This window comes from Haliaeetus leucocephalus, unplaced genomic scaffold, assembly GCF_000737465.1.
Source record: "Haliaeetus leucocephalus isolate CR32 unplaced genomic scaffold, Haliaeetus_leucocephalus-4.0 Scaffold536, whole genome shotgun sequence".
Lineage (NCBI taxonomy): Eukaryota > Metazoa > Chordata > Aves > Accipitriformes > Accipitridae > Haliaeetus > Haliaeetus leucocephalus.
The window spans coordinates 705643-731972 of NW_010972972.1; the positions used below are offsets into that span (position 1 = coordinate 705643).

Consider the following 26330-nt stretch of genomic DNA (forward strand, 5'->3'; position numbering starts at 1 on the left):
AGAAAGCATAAGAGAATTTCCTGCAGAGTGTTCGCATGCACTACACCTGTATTTTCAAGAATCTTTCTTAATTACTTTTTTCATTTTACAGAACTTTGTGTTACACATACACAGAGAAACACACTGCAAAGACTCTATAGGGATACCCAAGAGATCAGTTTTTCAAATGGTCTGCACAGCAATAAAAAAGATGGGATTCACATTTTCTGTTTGCTGATAACTCAGCTCTGTACATAGATACTTTTGCCTCTTCTCATAGGCTGACTGTGCTGGCCCCTTCCAAGAAAAAATTCCTGCGGGTGAGCTTTATTGCAATAAACACCCATAGGTCACTATTCTACTATAAACTTGATATAAATTAGTCAATAAGAAGGATTCTGCCTTTGAATTACAATTTATTTTGGTCTGAGGCTGCAAGAATAACTACCACTTATTCTCACTTAGGAAGCAGGCAGAGCCTAGCAAAGAAGAAACGTAATAAGGGCACCCAGTCAGAAAGCTTTCAACAGTGAAGAAAACATCTACAGTTCTGCAGAATTAAACACTCAGATAGCAAGACTGCATTTGGAGGAGCTCGGCAGGTACCTGAGGGACACTCACTTTAAAAGATTTACTTTCTCCTGTTGGAAGATGTCAGACCACTCCACCGACGCCGTTGATGGTTGGATATTGATTTGTGCACTCTGGGTTCTCAAAAGGCATGTGTCTATGGCATAAGCTTTTAAACTTTGAAAATACCTTTTCCTAGTGGCCATTTCTTGACCACTCCTTTCCAGTCTGTTTTTTTCTGAACCACATAAAGGAGGACTTTCCTGGCACTGCAATGTCCTACAATCTCATTTCTGAGAGGTCAAAGCATACTGATGCATGAACAACTGGTGTCTAACATCTTAAAAAAAGGCAGAAAGCAGATACACAACTGACTAATAGTGAAAACCTTATTTCCCAGACATACAAGCAAACAGTGATCTTGGTGGGTGAAAAGTTGGACATGACACAGCAATTTGCACTCACAGCCCAGGAAGCTAACCGTATCCTGGGCTGCATCAGAAGAAGCATGACCAGCAGGTCGAGGGAGGGGATTCTGCCCCTCTGCTCCGCTCTGGTGAGACCCCACCTGCAGTTCTGCATCCAGCTCTGGGGTCCTCAGCACAGGAGACACATGGACCTGTTGGAGCAGGTCCAGGGGAGGCCACAAAAATGATCAGAGGGGTGGAACATCTCTCCTGTGAGGAAACACTGAGAGAGCTGGGGTTGTTCAGCCTGGAGAAGAGAAGGCTCTGGGGAGACCTTATAGCAGCCTTCCAGTACTTAAAGGGGGCTTATAAGAAAGATGAAGGGTTGCCCAGATTGGTGGTTGGTGCCCCATCTCTGGAAACATTCAAGGTCAGGTTGGACGGGGCTCTGAGCAACCTGATCTAGTTGAAGATGTCCCTGCTCATTGCAGAGGGCTTGGACTAGATGACCTTTAAAGGTCCCTTCCAACCCAAACCATTCTATGATTCTATGATCTCTACCAAACCAAGACAGATATAAAAAATAAGACACTGAGTCAAATTAAAATCCTTGCGTCATTGAATACAATCCAATTCCCACTGCTCTTCAGTGTTCAGTGGAACGCACTTCTTCATATTTTTGCAAACTTCTGCATTTTCACAAAGGAAATTAGTGATGAAAACAGCATAATTAATAGTACAGTAGTAATTATCTCTTAGGTTTACAAGGTAGCAAAGAAAATAAAAACCTAGGCCTGAAATAAATTCCTCACTCTACCAAAATGTATGACGAATTGTTTTTCCACTGTTTTTTCAGGAGTTTAAAATTTTACCCTTTAAGTTTACTTATGATTACAATTTTAGCCTTTCTAGTTGAGATTTGAATAGACCCTTGAATTTGGTGGAAATGTGGAAACCCAACCTTTTAGGAGCAATAATCTTGAACTAGAAAAATGAAATCTTCTCATGGCACTTGTTGTCACTGAAATATCAAGTCAAAGGAAAGGAGAGAGAGAGTAGATTTTCAGTCTCTCCACTGAGCACGTGGTGGATACAGAATAAAATTTATCAGAGTTATCACAGCATAGTCCCAGATGATAAATAATTATTGAGAATTTACTCTTTTGGAGTATCTTTAACCTGATTTTCTAAGGAAATGATTATGCTATGTGAGCATCCATGCCTGTCTTATCCTCAACTGTAGTAAGCCCAATAGCCAATTGCAACCAAATCTGAAAAAGTGAGGAGGAAAGAAAACTGTAAGTTCCTAAAACCTTTGTAAAATGATGTGGTTCATTAAAAACAGGGACATTCTGCAGTGTAACCTAAATTGTTATCATAGGTCAGAGAATCCACAGGAGTATAAAAGAAAAAGAAATAGAGGCACTTCATGCATGTCTCAATCTTGGGGAAATTCTCAGTCAGAGCTTGACCAGTTCAAATACCAAGGTCAGTCAATCTCATGATGCAAATGCACTGAGAACTAGATGTCTTTAATTCCAGTGTTGATAGAATTTTTTCTAAACAGTCTATTCCACAAAAAGTAATATAATTTTACTTTTATACAGATACAGAATGAAAATACATGCTAAGTCATTAAAAGATTCTGTGAAAACAGCTTTACTAATCATAACTACCTTCTTTTTCTCTAACATCTAAAGAATAAGCAAGGCTAGATGAGCAAAAAAGTACTGAGATCTGAACTCAGATGTTGAACTTGGCATGAATCCAACATGAATCATTAAGTGACCCACTGTCTTTCTTTAGTCTTCTTCAAGGTAACTATTGATATTGGCTGATATTCCATCAACTTCTGTTGAAATCCTCTCTTCAGCATATGTCTCCAAGCACAGTGCTGTACCAAAGAGTCGATCAACTAAAACTTTCCTCCAGCTTACAGAAGTTAGGCTAGGCTTTGTCATGGAGTCTGTTCAGTTATCTCTTACACTGACCACAGATTTACAAGTGCAAATCGGTCTCTTGATAGCGCTGGATATATTTTTCAAGCCCTGCAGTAATGGAAGACTAACATCACTGCACTAATGTGAGTCATTTTATGTAGAGTTTCCTTTTTATGATGTCTTTAATATTCAAGATAGAGCAAGGTAATGGCTTATTTTAAGGAATTTTGTCCAAGTGTGCATTTGGGCATTGTAGTTTATTACATATCACCAAGTCTTAGTCTACACCTGGATCTGCATTTTATACCTGTAAGTTAGCAGAGAAACTCACACATTCTCCGAGGTAGTTGAAGGAATTAAAACTGTTTGATTTTTCTTAACTGTCTAATTGTGTTACTCAAGTAGGTTCTTATGAGAGCTCTAAATGAGGATCACTTATTTAACAGTGATCCTGGTGGGCTCAGGAATTGGTGATGGTACCTGATAAGTGGCTGGCACAACTGAAGAGTAAAAGGATAAAAGCATGCTACTAAGGAGGGGGCTGGCAGAGGTGTACTTACAACTTCCTTAACTCCTGATCAGCACTGATCACAGCTTTAAGGTGGATCTGCCTCAAATTCATTGTCTTTATGATCTCTCACTAAAGCCTTTCAAGCTCAAAAGCCCAAGTCTTGTTAAACTGTAAACTAGGACACAACATTTTAAATAGAAACAACTGAACAGCATTATGTCAAAGAGCAAAATAAAAAAGCTTTCTACACAAGCCTGCTGTATCCTTGCAGTCATTTCTTGGTACGCCAGCTGGGTCTCAGGCAGCTCAGTTATGCTCAGCATCTCTGCACCGTTCATCCCCCCAGTCCCTTAGCAGGGCGTCCTTTTGGCATTTTTGAGACCCTGCTGATCTTCTCCCCAGCTCCACATGGGACGCATTCTGCCAACACGTACACAGTGGTCCTATGTTACCCCAAGGGATGGAGCCATCTCTTCATCCTGGCGCCAGGATCATACCTAAGCCAGAAACTCTCTTCAGGAATACATCCCACACAAATTCATGTCACCTATGGGTGAAGGTGACCTCCTACAATTAAATTAATGGTGTCCTTGCCAAGTCTATAGAGAGTAGGAGATGCTCTGAAGTAATCAATCCTTTACCACCTTTCCTTTCATTCTGCTATTAAAAAAAAAAAAAATAAAAAGGCAGGAAAGAGTGCAAAAGCCTCAATGCACCTTCAACCAATTTAACTTTTACTTTGTAAAATCCTTTAAATTATATTGACTATTTCAAAATGGGGATAAATGTCATGAAGAAAATATCTGATGGTTTAGGGGATGCATAATTCTGTAACTTGGATAACTGGACTAAAATGGAAAGTTTATTACCAAATGTTTGATATAGGCAAACTACGTTTTTATCTCTCAACAGCAGCAACCTTAATACATTTTGCAGCTTTGCCATTAAATACAGAGAGATGATTTTCCATCTAATTTCTGAAACCAGTTTTGTGGAAGAAAATGCATAATCAACGTGGAGAATGTCTGTCTTCTGAAAATGCTTTTAGTCTAACATAAATGATAGCTATTTAAAGGCAATCACTTGTGTTTTATATCTCACACAAAAACCAGCAGACACAGGATCCTGCCTTTGAGACAAAACACTGATACATGTGACAGAACATTTCAGGCAGTAATAATCAGAAGCCACAGATTCAGCACAATCCAGAAAACAACTGAAATAGCCTCCATTAAAATCCGTAGCTTTTTTTCCTATTGCTGTCCAGTCTTTAACTGCTATTATGTTGTGTTGTATTATATTATGAATAACTAATTATCTGCATCAGACAGGTACAGGAGATACGAATCACATTCGTTCTGCAGTAGGTACACTGATAACTTACACATCTGTTAAAGCGATTTTCAAAATATCACCCAGGAGGCATGTGTTCTGTTCAGTGACCTTTGGAAACTCTAGTCCAATGAATAACTAGTGATGTGCAAATAAGTTGAGAGACACTAGATAAAAGTGCCTATAACCTTATATGTTATCTGTTATGAAGATGGCTATGGTAAAAAGATATATTGTTCTTTCTTGCCTGAGAGCGCAAATCAATGAGAACATAAACTTGTATCCCTTTAAGTTGAATGGTTACAGAATTCATTATCCTGGACAATTAAAAATATAACATGCAGAAAAAGTGCAATGAATTGTATAATCTAAGTATCTAATTTAATGGTAGTTTGCTACCTTACAGGCATTTGCTCATATGGTATCAGTCACATCTTGGCAAATTCAGCCTTGCATTCAAACATTTTATGTAGAAAGACGACTAACTGTGTTTGCTTCAAGATGACAAAACTTCATAGTACCAGACTGTTGGTAGAATAGTGAAGGAATTCAGTAATGACAATCTTGCATCCATTAGAAATCTTTGTAAGCACTATGACACATGACAAAGCTTAGACTTTCTTTCTCACACAATATGTGGCCCATCTGGTCTTGATCTTGTGGCAAAGTCAGTCCACAGTCTAAAGAAAACAGTTATATAACCAAAACACAAGGAAAAACCACCAAATCCAGGAAGATATGATGCAGCACAAATTTTAAATCTCTCTCTTTTTTTGTGCTACTTTTAAACCACACTACCAACAAAGCCTTCACTGCCAGCCCTGATTATAGCTCACGTAATTCAGACTTGCATAAACATACCCTTTACACATAGATATGGTCTATAGCTTTTATATAGTCACTTGGACATTAAAAACACTTTTGCAGGTTTTGTTTTTTTTAATAGTATAAAGTTATGTCTTCTGTTATACACACATAGAAGGAAATCAAGGAGGTTAAAAGAGAAAAGACGCCACAATTCCAGTTGACAAGCTAAAAGGGAGGTACCAAGTCACACAGGCTCTTCCCAATAATCAAACGCCTAGTTGAGCAGTGACATAGTTATGGGGAAGAAAAGCATTCTGGATACCGGTCTGCAAGTAGCTACACCTGAAGCTTCTTAAAAACATGAAAGGCTTATCCTGCTGCATCACTCACATTTTCATAGTTTAGAATAAAGATTGGACATCTTTATTCAACATGTAAATAATTTTATTCTTAACCATTTTTAATCTTATAAGTAATTGCATTATTTTTATTACAGATTATATTTTTTCCTACAAGAGAAGAATAAATTATACTTACTCTCTCCAAAGTAATTTCTTCAAATTCATATTCAATTTCTGTTCCATTGACCTAAGGAAAAGAAAATAGGAAAATTCCTTAAATGCACATGGAATGTAGTTTGGTAGGCATACCATACAGATACCGCAGTATGACCAGTTTACTGAAACACATTTTTTTAACATATAGGTGAGGCTATCTAAATTACAGACTACTTAGCTCCCCTTTGATTTGAATAGCATGTAATCAAGCCTACAAACTTGAAAACAGTAAAAGTTCAGTATATAAAACACTGAAATGATGGATAACTAAGTCGCTTACATAATATGACTGATATTTGATACAGCGTGTTCATGGACTTTGTGCAAATGTTTCTATAGTTTCCAAGGTAATAGTTTCCTGTCAAAAATAGAAGACATGTTTCTAAAAATTATTCTCACAAATGGAAGAAAGATTAATTGATCATTGCCTTACGAGCTCCAATATACTTTGCAATACAAAACCAGACAGGATATTCATAGTACTTATGTAAAAATCACTCACAGATACATATACTGAAATACATCTTGTTTACTATATTAACCTAGGGCAAGAACATGACAGAGGACCTTTGTAATAGACAGCTGAATGGCAAAAAGGCACAGAATGTTAATGCAATTCTTGCACTGAGTTTCAGTGTCAAAATAAATTAAGCTACAAAATGTAGAGCACCAAAATGGATTGCACTGGACAAGAAATCTATCAGCTGAAGACATGACACCGATTTAAGCAGTATTCTGAAACCTTGTTCCAGTCTGACACGATTTTCTCTGTCCCTCTAGGCAACTCACTTAACAACCCTTTTCTAGTTTCCTCATTTCTTAAATGGGTAGAGTACCACATCTGAGAAAGCTACAAAAGTTCACTATATTGTAAGTAAACTGTAGAGTAATGAAAATACTTCTATTATTAAAATCTCAGAAGAATTTCAAAGTGCCCCTTAGCTACAGCTAGTCAGTAATTTTTTGATTTGGCCAGAAAATATTGATTAATCAAAAATAATAGATATTGCCCACAAATCATGCCATTTTTGGTTTTGTGTTGATAGGATATTTCCTGGAAAACAGTTCTGCTTTAGTGTTTTACTGAATTTATACTTAATGAAAAAAACCCCCACAACAACTTGTAAGAGCAAAACTGAAGTGAAGCATTAGGATTGACCTAATCTTAGGGGAACAAATTTGTTATTTCTCAGAACAAGAACATTTATTACTCCTCCCCACTCCCAGCTGCTAATTTTCTATATTAGCCTTCTAACTGCAATCAGAAAAAACTACACAAATCATTCTTTATCTAGTCAAGCATCTTTCAAATGTAATTAGGTAGTTCTCCTGTGAATATTATAACTAGGTACATGTATCTACCAAACAAAAGCTTCCTATAAAAGCCACCAACGATTTAATTTGTCTGCAATTCAAGATCTGATAAACCATGAAATCAGTAATAGAAATAGAATACCCAGAATCTGTGTTCAAAAGGAAACAGGGAGAGGGAGGAAAGTCCAGACAACCAACCCATGTTTAACAATGAAACAAAAACAGAGCATCAATGAATAAAATATTTAATACATACATAATATTTGTATTTTTTACATTATTACAATCTGGTAATCACATTACACTACACTAAAACCAGATACGAACAAAAATTTTACTATAGAATATTTTCCTGTTCTATGTTATCACTTTAATGCTTTCTGCATAGACTCTTTTATTAATATAGGCAACATACTAGATATGAACAGCTTTACAGCTATTCCATTTTTCATCCTTTCTTGTCTAATGATAATGAAATCAAAGCTATCTATATGTCTCTGTTTTCATGAACTTCTCTTTTATCTTAGGTTGGTGGATAGCTCTGATCTATGTCTTCAATTCCTCAGTCTTGCTCTATAAAGCTGTCTTTGCTTCACTGCTTATAATCACTTTTCCTTTGCATTAAAAACTCGTTAGTGCAGCAAAATGGGAAAAAGAGGGACATGAGAAGTGAGCAACCTCTGTATAAAGATGAAAGGAGAAAACACAAACTGAATACTCGATTTGAATTTGCACACAAACAATAATCTTGATTATGATCATCTGAGGGTTTTCTTTTATCATCCACAGTCACGATTCCAAAAAGGTCTTCAGTTCAAATCGCCATTAATCGCAGCAGAAATCCATTATCAGGTTCCATAGCAGCAGGGATGTTATGAATTAAAAAGCTGATCTTGATCCAACTCCTTTTGTTATTTAAGCATATATATCTACATATGCAGTTTACTGCCCTGTTTTTCTTGCTGGTTGCTCAGAAGACCAATGCAGTTATTTCGTAAAGGATCTAATAAGATATTGCACCTACCTGAGGCAGGTGGAATGATGATGTATGCACTCCATTCATTGCTAGCACCATTTTATTTCATATTTAGACTCTCTGGCTGCACCTACGCTGCTAAATTAGAGTCAATTTTCAGCCAAGTCTCAGTGCTTAAGGCTGTTTCTGTCTGGAGCCTGCTGGAAACAAATAGCCAAGGAGTGAGCCAACAGTTAAGCAGGAGGAGAATCATGGCTCCAGCGCTGGAACTGACTTGTCGGTTTTCTCATTTAGCAGCATATGGACATACCCTCTGTTTTTGTCCATTTTAACTTGACAGTCTCTGGCCTGACAAAGCACCTAAACAAGCTGTCTGAACCTGCAACTTCCATTTCTTGCAAGTAGTGGGAACCTGTTCCTATGTCTGTCTTTACATGAGTTTTCTGAATTCTGCTTTTATAGCAGATTGCAGCAAGAACACACAGCAAAATTGACTATGGCCTGTATGATTTTAGATAACTATGAAAAATTCCAAACATTTTCATATGATTTTCTCTTCTCCTCCACAGTCAAAGAAATCATCAGCATTTCCAAGTCAGTTTGGGAATATTCTTTCCCATCTTTCAGGATTGCAAGGCTGATACAACAGAGAACTTTAATCTTAGCTAAATTTTGATATTTATAATGCTGAAATGTGAGGTAGTCATCTAGCTCTCTTTATACTCAGTGAGAAGAAACAGGCACTTCTAGGTCTTAATTCATTTCATCCTACACTAGAAATCTCAGGTAGGTTAGATGAATTGTGCCCCTGAGGTTTCCTTTCACTACATACAAACAGAGTCTGAAAGCAATGTGTAAAGTTTGGTGAGCACTTGCCTTAAATCTGTTTTCTCTGCATTACTCCTAACTATAGACTGGTAACAAAGTTCTGCTTAAGGGATGCTGTATGTCTTTCATAATTATATGCCAGTGAAAGGCCAGATCTCTGGTTCAGCAGCTTTTCCGATTGCTTTTTTGGGCTTGTCTGCACCTGTAACTGGCAGTACACGCACGGCATCTTATCCAGCACCTGCTCCACAAGCCCAACCGGTTAGGATGTCCACAAGGAACAATTCAGTCTCTCCTCTTCTCCAAAAGCTCAAAGCCAAGATACATTGCTGTTGGCTTCCCCCTCTGATTCGGGACACTGATGTCCCATCTTCGGAGAGAGTGCTCAACAACTCCTGTGACAGTAACAGGCCCCTGTTCAGGAACAGCATCACCAACATACACTTCTGATACCAGAAGGCTTCTCAGTCTCCTGACCTTACATATGTTCATGATCTGGAGTGTGATGAACTTACAGCCCCTGTAGAAAAAGCTACCATAATTCAATAAAGTCCCAATGTTTAAAGCACCTCCTTGCTACCTCCTTGTGAGGTAGCAGTTGCTTTTCATTTACAGCTGTACGTGTTATATTGGAGGACTTGCCCAAACTTTTGACAAGAAAATGTCTTTAAGGAAGAGATGTAATGTATGGTAACTATCTAGATTGCAGCATTCAAGAGAGATTTCCTGGTAAAGCTCTAATCACTACTAGAGTTCACTTATCTTCAGATGACTCTTTCAGGAAAATGAGAAAAGGAACAGGTAAAAACAGTCTTTTATATACTATTTTGTGAAAAACCTGAAATAAAGCCCAGCACATAGAACATCAAAGTAAGGACCTGACAAACTCAGATTTGTTTATTCCTTCAAGTGAAGAATTTTACTCTGACCTTCCAGGAAGTTTCTCTCATTTAGTGCAGTTTAAGGATGACATAAGCAGCTGAAGTAGTCCCTTAATGAAAATCAATTCTACAGATTATGATAGATTCCCAAAATCCTTGAGAAAAACATTCTGTTGGGTTTTTCATTTTCACATACTTTGTCAAGTGTTAAGACTTTTATAGATATGTTTTTTTCTCATAATAATAATTTGATACTCTTTTTATACTTCTGCAATTATTTGATTTGGTAGACCTGTTTACACTCAAACAAGTAAGCATTGCCTAATGCTTTCTTGCTATACTTCTACACATCTACAACATCCACCCACTCAATAAGATAAAGATGTCATGATATGAATTTTAATAAGAACTGTATTATCATAGTGGCAACAATGGCATCAGAACACTTAGAATTTATACAACTAATATTTCAAAACCACTGCACCTATTCTTTCTAATAAAATTTATGTCATTAGAGCTGTTTGTTATGCTTAGTCTTATTTTCAAGAAGAGATTGTTTTGCCTAAAAATTACATCTGTAGACTTTTATTACAAACAAAACCCATTTTAATTATATTTAACTGGATATTGGTTTTCAGCTGTCTTCAAGAAAGAAGACTGCTTCTTCTACTTTTATTATCATATGTATAGGAAGATAACTACTCAGCCACTGATTTTCACTCAACATGCAAATTTTATTCTTTTGGCTGTATGGTTCCACCAGTTGCCTAACCACCCAAACCTCACCAGAATACAAGACTGCCAAATTTTTGTTGTACAAGTAACCCTGAATATATTTGTGCTTTAAAAATTTCCAATTTGCTGCATAATTAAGACAGTCCATTTTACATTTCAGAAACATCAAGACCATTTGGGTAATTTAACGAGTATAAGATTTAAATAGCCCTTCGTGATTTCTGTTTTATCAGCAAGACCAAAGAGTGATCCTCATTTAGCTCTTTGCCATTTCCAGATTTATGTTATTTCTTCATTAATTGTCAAAGGAAACCTGCTGATGTCCTTTTGATATTGCTTTCCAGAAGCATTAAAAGTTTCCTTTCTCACTGCATATAAACATACAGAAAACAGTCCCCTGTGTTCTTTGATTTCAAGTATGATGATTTTGTGTTGTCAAACTGTCCTAAAGAGGCTGCCAGAAAGTTTTTCATGCTACTCTTCTTTATCTGAGTGAGTGCATTTATGGGCTTTTTATACAAGATACCCCACATTTATTTTTAATCACAGTGTATAACTAAGCCCACTTCCTTCTTTTCACCTCTATTTCCTTTAGGAAATGAGGACAATATGTTAAGCTCTTTGAATGAGAATTTACAATAACCTAAAAATTTCTCATCATAATACAACTGTTCTGGTGTGAAGAATGAAAAGTGAAAGACCATATGGTTTTGGAAGAAATTGATACTTTATCAGGAATAGGTCTTACAGTATATGTGCAACTGATTTGTGGATCCTTCCACAGATGCCTGCACAGCACTGGACCACCCACCAGTCATTGTACATCCTGTAGGGAAGGTGTCTCTCTCAACGCACAATTAGCAGACCTCCAAGAAGCCAAATCCGGCTCTTGGTCAACACATGTAAATATCTGCATCGCAGCTATGATCAATTTGTACCCTGCTCAAAGGGTGCTTTTTTTGCTCAGTCTTTTCTTCTTAGATGTCTCCTATACCCTTCTCCTGGCCTTAATTTTTATTCAGCCTTCTTCTTCACTGTTTTTGTGCCATAGTCATCCTTTCCTCTCTTGTTTCCTCCCTCACTGTTACCCTGGGTTTTCTTGTTTTCAATATCCATTTAGCAAGTAACTATTATCACTCTTCTCTGGTTGATTTCTGAATTCCTAATTTTATCTTACCCTACCTCATTTCTCAAATCTTGTTCAGAACAAAATCATGTTTTCTGTATCGCTTGTGTATCACCATCCCCTAACACTAATCACAACTTCCCATGTCTCTACCTCAGCCTCCACTGTTTTCTCTGATTTTCATTCTTTTCATGTTTTTTGCTTGTTTCTTCCTTCTTATTACCTCCAAATCTGTTCTTTTTTTTCTCACACACAGATGCACCCACATACACACTGAATTAAATATACTTTATCTAATCCCACTTAATCCAAAGGATTATTCATGATTAGCTTTCCACCTTCTCATCTCTTCCAACTAAACTTTTAACATAATCTTCTCCCATAATTCCTATTAAGTCACTCATACACTTCATGTACCTTGATTCCTTTCACTAATGTTCTTCACCTGCTTAACCATAGTTTCAAAATCTTGTCCAAATAAGGGATTCTCTTCTGGTTTCCCCTACTTGCTGCTCTCACTCCTCACAATTCTCTCCCCTATTCAGCAACAATTTAGATTTTTTTTTTAGCTGTTTAGCTCTATAGATCTGACACTTTTTACAGTACAAAAAACATATAGCTTGATACTCTCCTCCTAGGTATTCTTGTTACTTTATGTGGCTTACATGTTATGTGATAACACTCTGTTCTTTACAACGTGAGCCATCAATTTTTCCTTAATAATCTTTGTTTTGTCCATATTCTGATGTTGGCCATATACACCACAGAAGAAAAGTGCCTATATGTTTGTAAGTGTAAGCACTCAATATATCTAATACAGACCCACCACAAAACTCCAGCATAATCCATGGAGCATATCAAAGCAGAGATCACGATTTCAAATGGAGTTCACACTAAATGGAAATGAAATGACATCCGTGCGTGAATTCTGTTTAGGCTAGCACTTGCAAGTTGTACAAAATTAGTATCAACAACAGAAGAATGCAAATTTCAGCTTTTGTACTTACAATCTTCTCTCTTACACGAAGAGAAATTCATATACCATCATATTAGCTATCTAACAGGTAGAAATCTAAGTTAAGCAGTTATCCAGGCTTTTTTTTAACAGTTAGTGGAGATAGGAATCAAAAGGGGGTGATTTACGCCATGTGCCTTAGTCTTCAGATGGAACTGCCATTTGAGGAACCTGTGCCTGCCCACTGACTATATAGAGACACTTTAGACTTTCAGGATTTACATCTTAAAAAAATAATTTTGTAAAACTCCTTACATTTTTGTATCTTAAATTTATAATGCAGGAATTTGAAATGGTGCATTCCAGAGAACTGGATTCAGTCATTTCTTTCCACAAAATTACATTCTTTCTTGTGCAATTCAGGTAATTTACTATACGGCTTCAGAAGTTCACAGTCACTCTGCCTTTCATTTTCTTCTGTGCTTCCGCCATTGCTGACACCCTAACATATGAGTTATCATAAACTCTCAGTTTGTCAGGTTCCTCTATCTCTGGTCCATTTCAGTTTTAGAAGAAAATCCATCAAACTTTTCAACAGTCTGAACAGTTCATACATTTCTAGAAATTATTTTCCTGTGTAGTATTTCATTCTATGCACAAGATATATAAAAATGGAAAATTGCTGTTGCTTGATTGACCTTATTTCATCAACAAAGATTATGAAGTACTTGAAACTTGGGACTTAAAAGGTTATTTTAATAATGTTGAATACTGTACTTTGCACAATTTTATTTAAAAGATTGGTATGTGTAGAGTGCTTAAAAGGCAGAAATGAATACATAAACTGTGGGTTAAGTTTGATTCATTTAAATATGCAACATAAAATTTTCTCTCAGTTTTAGGGAGAAATCAATAGCATACTAACTGCCAAAATTTTAGGCAGGGAAAGAACAGCAATAATTTACTGCATTCTTTGATACCTGTGACATGTTTACATAGCAATCATAATGAAATATGCATGTCCTGGTTTTGGCTGGGATAGAGTTAATTTTCTTACTAGTAGCTGGTATGGTGTTATGTCTTGGATTCAGTATGAGAAGAATGTTGGTAACACACTGATAGTTTTAGTTGTTGCTAAGTAGTGTTTAGACTAAGCCAAGGATTTTTCATCTTCTCATGCCCAGCCAGCAAGAAGGCTGGAGGGGCACAAGAATTTGGGAGGGGACACAGCCAGGACAGCTGACCCAAACTGGCCAGAGGGGTATTCCATACCATGTGATGTCATGTCCAGTATATAAACCGGGGGCAGTTGGCCTGGGGGGGGATCGCTGCTCGGGAACTAACTGGGCATTGGTCAGTGAGTGGTGAGCAATTGCATTGTGCATCGCTTGTTTTGTATATTCAAATTCTTTTATTATTATTATTGTAATTTTATTATTGTTATCATTATTGGTTTCTTCCTTTCTGATCTATTAAACTGTTCTTATCTCAACCCACAGGTGTTACTTTTTTCCAATTCTCTCCCCCATCCCACTGGTTTGGGGGGAGTGAGCGAGCGGCTATGTGGTGCTTAGTTGCTGGCTGGGGTTAAACGATGACAATATATAATGTTCATAATGGGCATGCCCCATTTCCTCAATAAATAAATATACAACCAGCATAATCTAATCTCTTGCAATTTGTTAAATGACAACAAACTCTGACTCATACTTTTGTGCCTAAAATTGTCTCCCAGTAACTTGTTTACCTTTGAGAATTAATACTACCTTCCCTGCTCCCTCACCCCATTGCCTATGAAAAAACCACAATCAATGAATTATCTTAGGTTCTTTTCTTCTCGTGTGTTAACTCTAGCACAAGTCCCATTGGTGTCACTGGGCTTGTACTAGTGTAACCAATGTTACATTTATTCATCTATGGATGCACTTACACCTGCAGGAGGGACCAGACCTGAAAAAGTAAAGAAAATACTTGCACAAATAATAAAAATGAGTAATAAGGAATATTCACATAAATAAAGTACATGTACATTTAAAAACAAGTATTAATGTATTCCACAAGACAAGATTTTTATGCATGAATCACTTGCTTTACAAGTATTTTTATAGCAGCAGAAAGGTTAACTATTTCTCTTAAAATCTTGGAAGACTCTTTAGTGTATGTATGGGCAGGAAGCCACAGTCCTCTACACTATACAACTAGAAGCATAGCAGAATAGCTCCCTCATGCCCAATTAATTTTGCTGCAGAAAAAAAACAGACAATCTGAACTGCTGAGACAAAATTAAAGTGGTTTTCTGCTCCTCCTCACAAGCTCAGGGAAAGAAAATTGATGTAACTGTTGTTCACAGGGATTAACAGTGCACACCCTGAAAAGCAGCTAACACAGCACAACTGATCATCACCAGTCATAATCTAAGCCTCGCCAAAATTCAGCAAATTGTTCCAAACACTTCTCAGCTCACTTCGTCGGAAAAACTGTTTTGCATCAGTTTGAGAGAAATTTCAGTTTTTCATAAAAATTTCTTCAACTTAAATCTAAGGAGAGAGGGAAAAATCACCTGAATGTTGCTTTTGAAATAATTTCTATACATTGCCTCAGTATTTAAAAAAATAAAAAAATATATAATTTTAAGGTTATCTATGAAGTACTGCATACAACAGCAGAGACGCTTTACTGAAGCGCTAAGGAAAAAGCCAGAAGATAGCTTGAGAAAAATGCTGACACTTAATGCTCTTTAAAACAAGCACAAAAAGCTTGCACTGCACAATAAGCTCCCTCAGATTAAGAAAGCAGTGTTAGAAAAAAACCCCTATGCCAGAAAATACATTCTAAGTATATTTTTGATCCACTAAAATGCACAACTGCAACACAGAAATACTTTGAAAGTGTTTAATGTTATGCAATACCACTTTAAAATGTCAAGTATTGCATCATCTCTTTTCAGAAGTAGAGCATGATTTACCAATTATATGAAGTATCTTTAGTATGTTCTCCCTAGGTTTCCTGACATAATGAAACCTATGATTTCCACATCTAAACTGTAAACTATTTGGCAGAAGAGATTTGGAGAATATTCTAGTTCTTATCTTACCAGTATGTAATAAAGTCAGTGGTCAGTGATCATCATAGGTAGATTTGTGTGTAATAGATCTCCTGGACATCAAATTCTCCACTATCCACAAGGCCACTAAACAGGCATTCCTGGGCTTTACTACACTGTACACGCTTTAACATGTCTGCTCCACAGATGTGTTCTCTTTCTGGATTATGTTTTCTTCTACCTCATCCCATATTTGGAATCTGTTGTGTTAAGGTACATGATAAAAGCTCACCTGCACCCCCAGAAAGGAACACAGAGGGTCCGTGGCAGGTGAAGGAGCCCAAATACCAGCCTGCCTGGCCATCAGCCCATCAAAGGTGTGCACACATACACAAGCACAGAGGCACCAGCGCAGGTGAGGGAACCTCATCAGACCTGTCCCCTCCCAGGGAAGCCTCAGCCCCATGGGCTAAGGGTGACACCCAGCACCATGGGTCAACTGGAGAGCACCTTACAGACTGGGGAGGGTATCACTGCCTATAGGGGTGGGACGCATTGTGGGATGCAGGGAAGGAGCATCTTAGCGTTGCAACAAGACTTATGAGATTCTTAGGGAAGGAACCAAACGTGTGGAAAAAGGAGGGATAAAGGTGGTTTGGAGAGGAAGAATCATGGGAAAACAGAGGGGTAAGGAGATCAAAGAGGCCAGTCACATGTAAACAAGGCTGGTCAGTGCACTTCCCTGTCTGTGCCCTGCGCTTGCTGAGCATCATCTGTCATGTCTTCTATTAAACTCCATTTCTACCTATTTTCTTGGGTGAAGGGTGCTCTGTTCACTCTGTGTGTGTGTATTTGTGTGTGCGCGCACCTGTTGGTGTGTGCAAAGGGGTCTGTACCAGCAGCTGGAGAGGGGTTGCAGCCTCAAGGGCTTGCACACCCAGGTGCCAGCATCTGGGACGGCAAGGATCTAGGGCCAGCTCTACTGAGTTGACCAAGTATCTAAATCCAGCTACTGGCAGTTTTCATACTGTGTATACATACATACTAACGGGGGAGAGGGACACAATGAGGCCATTGGTGGTGCTTTTGTTTGTGTGAGTGCTGATTGCGTCTATGTTGTTCTGTTCAGCCATGTGTATACATGTATACGTGTCCTGTTCATGTATGTGCTTACTGTGAATACAGGCTCAGCCTTGCTACTGGTTGGACATTGCAGCATGTTGCAGTGAGTTGCAGCAGCCTCGCCTCTACCAAACTTAGCAACCCTCTAACATCTTGTAATAATTCAGGCACGTGTATTGCAAATATAGTATTTTTTGCTACCACAGACTACAACACAATGCAAGACTAAACTGAGAAAAAAAATTGTTTAACTTTGCAGGCTCATGTTCATTGCTACATACCGCCTATTTTCACCAAAGCAGAAAGATTAAAAATGTGACAGGGAAAGCTATTCTCATAATCTTTTTGAGTCATTCTTCACTAAGAATTGGCAAGGAAAGAACAATGGCTAGAAATAGACCTGGAAATAAGAAACTTCTCTCAAAGTGTATAGGATGGCAAACTATATACCATGTTAAAGCTTTAACTTTAGTAAAGCAGAGGGATGCCTATAAAATGTAAATTAACTAGGTTTTAGGTACAGACAAAAATCAAAAAGATGTGGAATTCAAGAATTGGGTAGAAAGTCAAGTATCATTTATTTTCCTCCCATAGGTCTGCATATAGAGATAAGGTTCATTGAGATATGTAATTGAAACAGGGGTACCCAGTCCTGACTAAAGACCAACCTGTCTTATTGATGAGATCAATCTCCTTAAGTCATGAGAATGGCTTCTGGAGATTGGTCCCTGTTTTGAAAGAAAGATGGACATCTCTCAACAATGGCAAGATATATGAAAAAACGTTCTATAAACTACAATGTGTTTGTGTCCTTCTACATGAAAATCAAATGCCTGGAGAATGAGAGAGGAACACTTCTCTGACCTATTTTACAAACAAACTTCAAAGTAATACACAATGCCTCTAAAAAGAAATGAAACAGTATTGAAAGCACCAGCTGCAAATTATGTTTGTCATCCTCTGGGGGAATAACAAGAGGTCACATGGACAGTTGGAGACTTTTACAATTTATAGAGTAAGAAAGAGCACTGTTAATATAACAGCAATCTGCTTCTACAAAAGAGAAAGATGATGGTGAAAACAGAGTGATTAATGAACCTTGTACGCTGCACATTACTTGAAAAACTATTATAGCTCAATAGTTTCAAGATAAACCCAGTGTGCCATGCTCACCTTTCCATCACCTTTCCAAAGTTTAAGTCCTGAATTTGGATATTGTACGGGATTAATTTTGTTATGACCACACTACTGCCCAATTAAGCTGTGCAAAGAATGAAACAATCACACTTGCCAAAATCCACTAAAGTGAAGTTTTCTGCCTAGCTAACATAAACCATCACATATTCAGCACAAATAATTTATGGCTAAAAAGAATCCAAAGTTTTTAAACTATTGCCATCTTTATGCAGAACAATTTACAGGCACAAATTACTCGACAGCTGATTGAATATGTTAATGCAAGATACAAAAAAAAAAGCACTTCAGTTGTAATTTCTTCTTATTATTAATCTCCACAAAGTGGAAATTTATCTCATGTAGGCATCTTTACTTTCTATTAGCCTCAAACTAAGTCAATCTTCTATAGAAAATTATGAGAGCTGGGATTTTTAAGATCAGGAAAACAGATATATGTGGTATATTTGGGGTTGCTACTATATGCAGAAAGCTAGGTCATCTAAACACTGATTAAAAATATAATTTACCATTGAGGCTGATTCGCCAGATCACTGCATTAATAGTAGCATGGGTTTTTATTATGCAAAATGTGGATTAGAAATGGGTCACATTCCAAAACAGTCAACAGTCACAACTTGCAGCAGTAGGGACTTAGCTTCAGAACATTTCCTGAAACTGTGGTGAAGGTGTGTTAGTTTTACAGCATGGATCAGCTAATTCCTGGCTAACAATGGGGGGAAATGATAGGGAATTAAAATGGTTAATTTTGCCTGTTTATTAAAGTAAAATGATGTTTATTCAGATTTATTTATATTGCTATAGGAAAAGAGTAAAAACACACTGAAGCTATTCTAAAATTTTTAAAAAGTTAACATAAATAATGTGAAAAACCCTCCTATAGAAACTGCAGTGGGTAATATTAAGAGCAACCCATAAAAGATTATAAGGGAAGGAAATCTTTTCTGTCCAATGTTATTACTAATGTTGCATTAAGTACTGCCAGGATAACAACAAACTTGCCTTGGCTGAACTTTTAAGAGGTAGTTTGCAAAGCAAAACACCAATCAATTCTAGACATGAAAAATAAATATCTTTAAAATTACAAAGAAGGGTACTTGTAAAATAAATTTCAGATATATCTCATTTTAAAGGACTGAAGCTTCATAGAAATTAAGCCCTTCCATCTCCAGTAAGACATGAAACCAGTATTTTTGTTTTCCACTTTTCATCAAAACTAGTTTTCTCCTCAGTACAGAGCAGTTGCTTTCTCTTTCCTTCTTAGGTTATCCAGGGTCAAAGGAGTATGTCTGTCTCTGACAACAGCACTCTAAATTTTGCCTAACTGATGTCTGAAGTCCTCCAAAATGAAGTCTTATGGAACAGGAAAGATCTTTCTTCTTTTTGTATAATTAAAACTATTAAGATAATGACATCTGTGCTCTCTTCTTTCGCTTTTGAAAACAGCTTTCAGTTAAGTTCTACATCTTTCTAATACAGTGAAATCTACCTACAAGCGCCATTGTCTCGAATAAAAAAGAAATGAAGTCTATAGATATGTAATTATTCACTTGTACTCTTTCTGTTTCCCAATTCAATTCAGAACTGTGGCTTCGTGACAAAGTAATTCAGAATAAAGCTATTGTGCAAAAATAGTCTTGTGTACTTGAAGAGCTTTATCAACTTCTTAAATATATATCCCAATTAAGCCTTTTATGCAAAAGAATAAAACCTAAAATGAACAGAAACATTTATGCAAGACAATGGGTTTGATGGCTGAAGACCTTCAATTGCACTATAAAAGCATACTTTCAAGAGGTTATGTTAACCACTGGATTCTTGCAAACCCACAGACCCTACTGATTTTAGCTTACTGCTACAAAATCCAGTAATGTTATACTGTGGGTCTGTAGCGTAATATATCAAAAATGACACAAAAGCAAAAGCTAATTCAAGGCCAGGGAGAGCAAGACAAAAACAAATTCAAACTACATTTAATTCAGGTTAGTTCTGGCCATCCAATTCTAGGCTGACTCAAATCTCCAAGTGCTTCAAACAACTCTAACAGACATACTCTGTATTCTGCAGCGCAAACCAATCTCATGGACAAATTATCTTGGATGAATTAAAAAAGAACTATAGCTGGGCGTAGGGGAGGGGTATGTACACACCCCCCACCCACCCACGAGAGTATATATGATTTTTCTGAGAGTGATAAAAATTACTGATAGAGCAGTGCCTTGCTGGCTTCCCCACAGCAGCGGCTACAAGGATATGAAGAGCAGCCCAACAGGAACAGAGTTTGCAAAAGCAAAACATGGTACCTCTTTCAGGGGGTTTATTTCAGTGTCACCCAAAGGACTGACTGCCTGATAGTGGGTAGAGGGTATCCAGAAGCCTGTTGTGGAGTTTAGTTTTTTGTCAGAAAGTCTGCTTCATAAGCTCCAGTGTGTGAACTAGAGACTGGTAAATGTAGGGAATTTGCTTCTCAAGCATACCCATGATCTGGACTAAAATACTAAAATACATGCACTCTAAGTAGTCCAAATCCAAAAAGTATGAGGCATTACACATTTTCTATGCCATGTCCACCTGAAGCAGAGGGGCACAGACAAGTATATGATGTGCTCTCTTTACAGTTCAATAAGCTCCTCTCTCCCAGTCTGCTAATGGCAATGTTTCAGTCAAACGTCTATAGAAAGAACTTCTTGATTGAATCTAAAGGCCAGGGTTATTCACAGGCAATTGAAAATGGAAAGCATTATAATTTTGCAGAATAGAAGTGTGAAAGAGTAATTAGATACGTGACCAAGGGATGCTTTTACTTGTTGGATTGACAGGATGTTGATATTTCTATCTACATCCAGACACAATAAAGGGTTTTTTCTGATTTTTTTAATGTAATATGATACATAGCACTCAAATACGCAAAGTAGTGCTCATTCCTGAGGAAAATAAAAGAAATCCCCCCAAATCTTGAAGTTATTTTACTTTAAAGAGTTGTTTTTTTCCCCTAGTTAAAAATTATGTCTTTGATGAGGCTTAAATATTCAAAATTGCATCCAGAATTTAAAAGAGAAATCCAGTAAAAACAATTACTTTTTAACTTCAAAATCACTTGGCCCCTTTTGTAAACACGGTTCTTTCTAAGACAGTATATTTTAAAAGAAAAGGTTTGAAATATAGGTAGAAAAAAAAAAGATATGAAATAGAGGCAAAATAAATCAGATTCATAAGATCCATTCTGTACTTTTGCTTTGGGTTTTGGACAGCAACAACATATTTTTCTGCTATCTATTATACTAAAATCCATTGAAGTCATCAGATGGCAGGATGAAGACTTTTCTCTTTTCTATTTTCTATTTTTGCATATTTAAGGGGAGTTGGTTTATGTTAGTTCATTAGTCTTGTGTTATGTAACATCTTTTTCACTAATGATCTCAAAATATTTTATAAACACAATTTAAATCAATTTTGTCAATATGCTATTATAAAAGAAAAATCTCTTATCCCACTGCAGAAACGATGACATGTAGAACACAGCAGTGATTGGCAGCGCAAACAATTGCTGTGATACAATTCAAGGGCCAAAACAGAGAAGCCAAGCCAATGCAGCTTTTAAAAACTATCACAGAGCTCTACCAGATTTAGCCTTCCATTGTAATCCACATTAACTGACAGACTGAAAGATGAGTATAAACAACAACCAAACAAAACTGGTGTTTAACAATCTGGAAAACATAAGAGTCATTTGAGATAATAAGATGTGCAAGCAAACTAATTAAGAAAGAAGCAACGAATTTATTCTGAAGAGAAGTCAGTGGGAAAATAGATATATATACTTATATGTCTATATTTTTACATATTTTAATACACGTATTAATTAAAAAATCCAAGCATCAAGAGCTCCCTACTTCTGTGAAAATTCAGATCTTACCCTTTTAGACAAGAATTTCTTGTTACTCCTCTACTACCGCTTTCTTCCTCCATTACCACTGTCTTCAAAAATTTGCTCAAGTCACCGTTACATATGACATTTAATATTCATTATGTAATGCCACATGACTTATGCTTTATTGTAGAAATATATAAGGCCACCTCTCTCCTCCAATTTACTTATTTAGGTCTAGGCTGTGCCTACATTCATATTATCCAACAAAAACATTTAGAGTACTGACTGTCTTTCAGAAATTTGCAAAATTTACCCAGTCTTTTTACTGCCAGAATAGGAAGATTTTTCTTTGCAGCCTTTGTTTAAGCCTTTATGTACCTCCTTCTAATGTGCTAAAGCCAGGTGCACTGGCTGACTGGGATGACGGAGGACAAAGCGGAAATTTTCCTAACCTCCCCATTTTGGCACCATCATGGCCAAAATGGTGCCACACTTGCCTGCACAGGACCCATCACAGAGCAATGACCATGCTCCAGAAAGGGTCAAAGCTCCCAGTATCCCTAAGCAGGGATGCACCAAAACAGCTGCACAGCCATCTGCGTGGCCACGCTCAGGCATGTGTAAAACAATCCAAAGATTTGATTACGGCTCACAAAAATATAACCTAGGTAGCCTGAAAATCACTTATTTAAGAAACAACTTGAGTGTATCTGCACAGAACTCAGCATAGGTGCCACAATTAGCAAAGCAAACTCGTAATAAAATAACAATAACTTGTAATAATAATAGTAATAATAGTAATAATAATAACAACAAAATAATAATAATTTGGAAGAACAATGGGAAACTGAAGAAATACAAGGAATTCATTGGGACCAAAAGGAGAAGAGGGTACATATTCCTTAGAATTTATCACTGTGACAAAGCGGGGGGGGAAGGGAACAACCATGGTACCTGAGTGAACTTATATTAATGTTTAGTTAAGATGAAAGGAAACTGAATTTCCATCATAAAATTAATAAGAAGGTTCCCATCAATTTCTGAAAGTGATGTAGCAAAGCCAGCCTTACAGCTACTTTTAACTTAACTATACAGCTTTTCGAGAACTAAAAAAGAAATAAATAAGGCTTATTCTGTGCAACAGAGAAACTGAGATGATTCATATGTTATTAAATTAATGCTTCTCATTATACAAAAAGATCTAAAATTTACAGCCAAAGAATAGAGAACAAACAAACACCCACAAATGTTTAATTGTGCTTAAAATGCCACAGAATAATTCGTTTTGTACCATCGAAGCTTCCTATCAAATTTATTCCCATGTCCAAAGCTTGGCAAGCCAAAGTTTTCAAGCCACTGAACCTAGAAACAAAGCTAATTAACTGTTTCTTCTGTTATTCACTGCAGTCCCAAATTATAAGGAATAACATACAGTGTAATGGAATAAGGCCTTTTCTTTTATCTCATTTAAGAAAAGCATACTGATGAAAAACGGTCCCTCACAGGATGATTTCTTTTTCTAAACTGTTGAGTTGAAAGGTTTGAAGAATGTCAATAGTACCAAAAGGTTTAATTACATGAATTTAAATCATTAGGATATTAATGAAACAAATCACGCAGTTTACCAGTTGTATACCAACTGTGAAAAGCAAATTTCTCTCTGGTGGACTAGTGGAAATGTTACATTGAAAATGCTTTGAAAATGGTAATCACTGCTGTGAGGCCCCCCTCCCTCTGAAAACACTCAGGAATTTTTGGAGGAAGATGGCAGAGAGGATAAGCAGAGCTGTTCCCAAAATGGAAATGCATTGAAGGTATATTGCTTAAAACAAAACAATGAGACAGGTTTCTTGTGCTGCTGAGCCAACAGCTAAACGAAATCATAAGAAGTCTCCATCTGGTATGTAACAACACTAAAAATAGCCTGACCTTATTTAGGGATCTATCAGGCTATCACTTGTGGCTGGTAATGTCAGAGAAAAGTAAGACCATCTTGATTCACCAAAATTTGCAAATCCATGCTTATTCCAGTGTTTAAAATTTGAAAATAATTTCTACATGGCATAAAATGGATTACTTCATTATGGTAAATACAATTAAAATTACAGTTATTTAAGAAAAATAGATTTTAATAAAAGAAAAAATATATATTATTTTTTTAAAGCAGCTTTTTTTTTTTTCAAAAACATGAGTGGACAGCATTAACGAGCTGCCATGAAAAGCATCTTAAAAAAACCCAGCAGTCAGAAATCAAAACCTAATAGGTAAAAAATTTTTGTGAGATGTATCACTTGCATATATATCCACTTGCCTTTTAACTTTATTTAACAAGTTAATTTAGAAATGGCACTCAGCTTTGTAGAATGCACATTCAAATGAAAGAATGAAAGGACAAGCATCTAAGACTAGAGAAAAACAGGATATGAGAAAAAGAATGTAATCATAGGAAACCTGGTCCAATTGGTAAGATGTAAAAATTTCTGCCTGTTCCTCCCATAGGAGTCTTCCTGGACTCCAAGTGTGCTCTGAGGCTTGACAACAGGAGCTGAATAGCAGGGATCTAAGGTGACTCTAGCCCCGAAGATCAGCACTACTGGGTGTTTTAGGCATGCTACAGTTATGAGAGAGGATTGGCTACTCTGTGCCCACCTACATCATGACTGCTTTTAGCTTTGGACAGAAAATATCATAATTTAACTTGGATTCTCTGATCCATAAAATAATTTGTCCCTATAGTGTTAGATGTTTTTTTTGTGGTAACTAAAAAAGAACAATACCTTTCAGAAGCTTTAATAACTAGCTAGCTAAATCTAAAGATACTTAAACATTCACCAGAGATGTTCCTAGGCATTTACAGTCTTCCTCCAGGCATGTCTGGAAGTCCTGACAGTGCTGAAAAGGCAGCACTTGACTCATGTTCAAGTTTCAAAATAATAATTAAATCTATCTTCCTATTATCTCTCTGAACTGACCTGTCTGGAAAAATATTTTAGGTCATATCTGCTAAATTATATTTCCTGTAAAATAAATGATATGATGATGGCTGCATTATCATACACTTAGCTCATCCAGTTTGGGAAGATTTTCCTCTGCCCTTCCAAATATTTAAGAGAGCCCCACTAACACCCCAGTGTTACAGGCTGTGTTGTAGGCCCCACACAGTGTTATTATAGGCTGTGCTAAGTCTGGCTGGGGTGGAGTTAATTTTCTTCATAGTAGCCCATATGACTCAGTGGTTCGATTTGTGGCTGAAACAATGTTGGTAACGCACCAACATTTTAGCTATTGCTGAACAGAGCTTGCACATCATCAAAGCTTTCTCTCTTTCCCATTTTGCCCTTCCTCCCCGCAACAGCAAGTTGGCTGGGGGTGGGTAAAGGGTTGGGAGGAGACCCAGCCAGGACAGCTAACCCCAACTGACCAAAGAGATATTCCATACCATATGAAATCCTGCTCAGTAATAAAAGCTCAGGGAAAGGAGGAGGAAGGGGAGACATTCATGGTTACGGCATTTGTCTTTCCCAAGTAACTGTTAACACGTGACGAAGCCTTGCTTTCTAGGAAATGGCTAAACATCTGCCTGCTGATGGGAAGTAGTAAATGAACTCTCTATTTTGCTTTGCTTGCACGTGCAGCTTTTGTTTTACCTATTTAACTGTCATTATCTCAATATACAACACTTCTTGCCTTCCTTCTATTTTCTACCTGACCCACAGGAGAGGGGAGTGAGAAAAGCGTTTGGCTATTGGCCAGAGTCAACCCACCACATGCTGTCTGTAAACCTCTTTTTGAAAGGTTCATTGGGCCAGGAGGGGATGCACACACCAGCAAACATGTATCCCGCCCAGTGACTACAGCACCTTCCTAGCAGAGGAAATACCATAAAACGAAACAAAACCAAACTAATCTGATCTAGTCCTGGGAGCAAGAAGGAAAACACAGGTCTCCCATCCCACTCTCCCAATTATTAGGTTGGAGGAATAAGTCATTTATCCATATTTGTCTGTCTGTCTCATTTTGGAGAATGTTCAAGCATACAAATCCTGATCAGAAAGAAATGCCTATTTGTAAAGCAAAGACCCCATGTCTTGTGGGACACTATGGTGGCCTGGGCTCAGCAAATACGCTTCACCTTCACATTTTTTATTGGTTAGTCTAAATAAGTCCCTCTTTTGTAGCGCT

The 26330-nt window shown here is 37.1% G+C and overlaps 1 protein-coding gene across 2 annotated transcripts in view; it reads right to left on the reverse strand.

Annotated features, from left to right (window-relative positions):
* DLG2 (discs, large homolog 2 (Drosophila)) overlaps positions 1–26330 on the reverse strand; it is a 1012119-nt gene that overhangs the window by 385536 nt on the left and 600253 nt on the right. For both annotated transcript variants that reach the window (XM_010576558.1, XM_010576559.1), the window contains one exon: positions 6084–6134. In XM_010576558.1, the coding sequence (XP_010574860.1) occupies positions 6084–6134 (51 nt within the window). The remainder of the gene's footprint in view (positions 1–6083; positions 6135–26330) is intronic.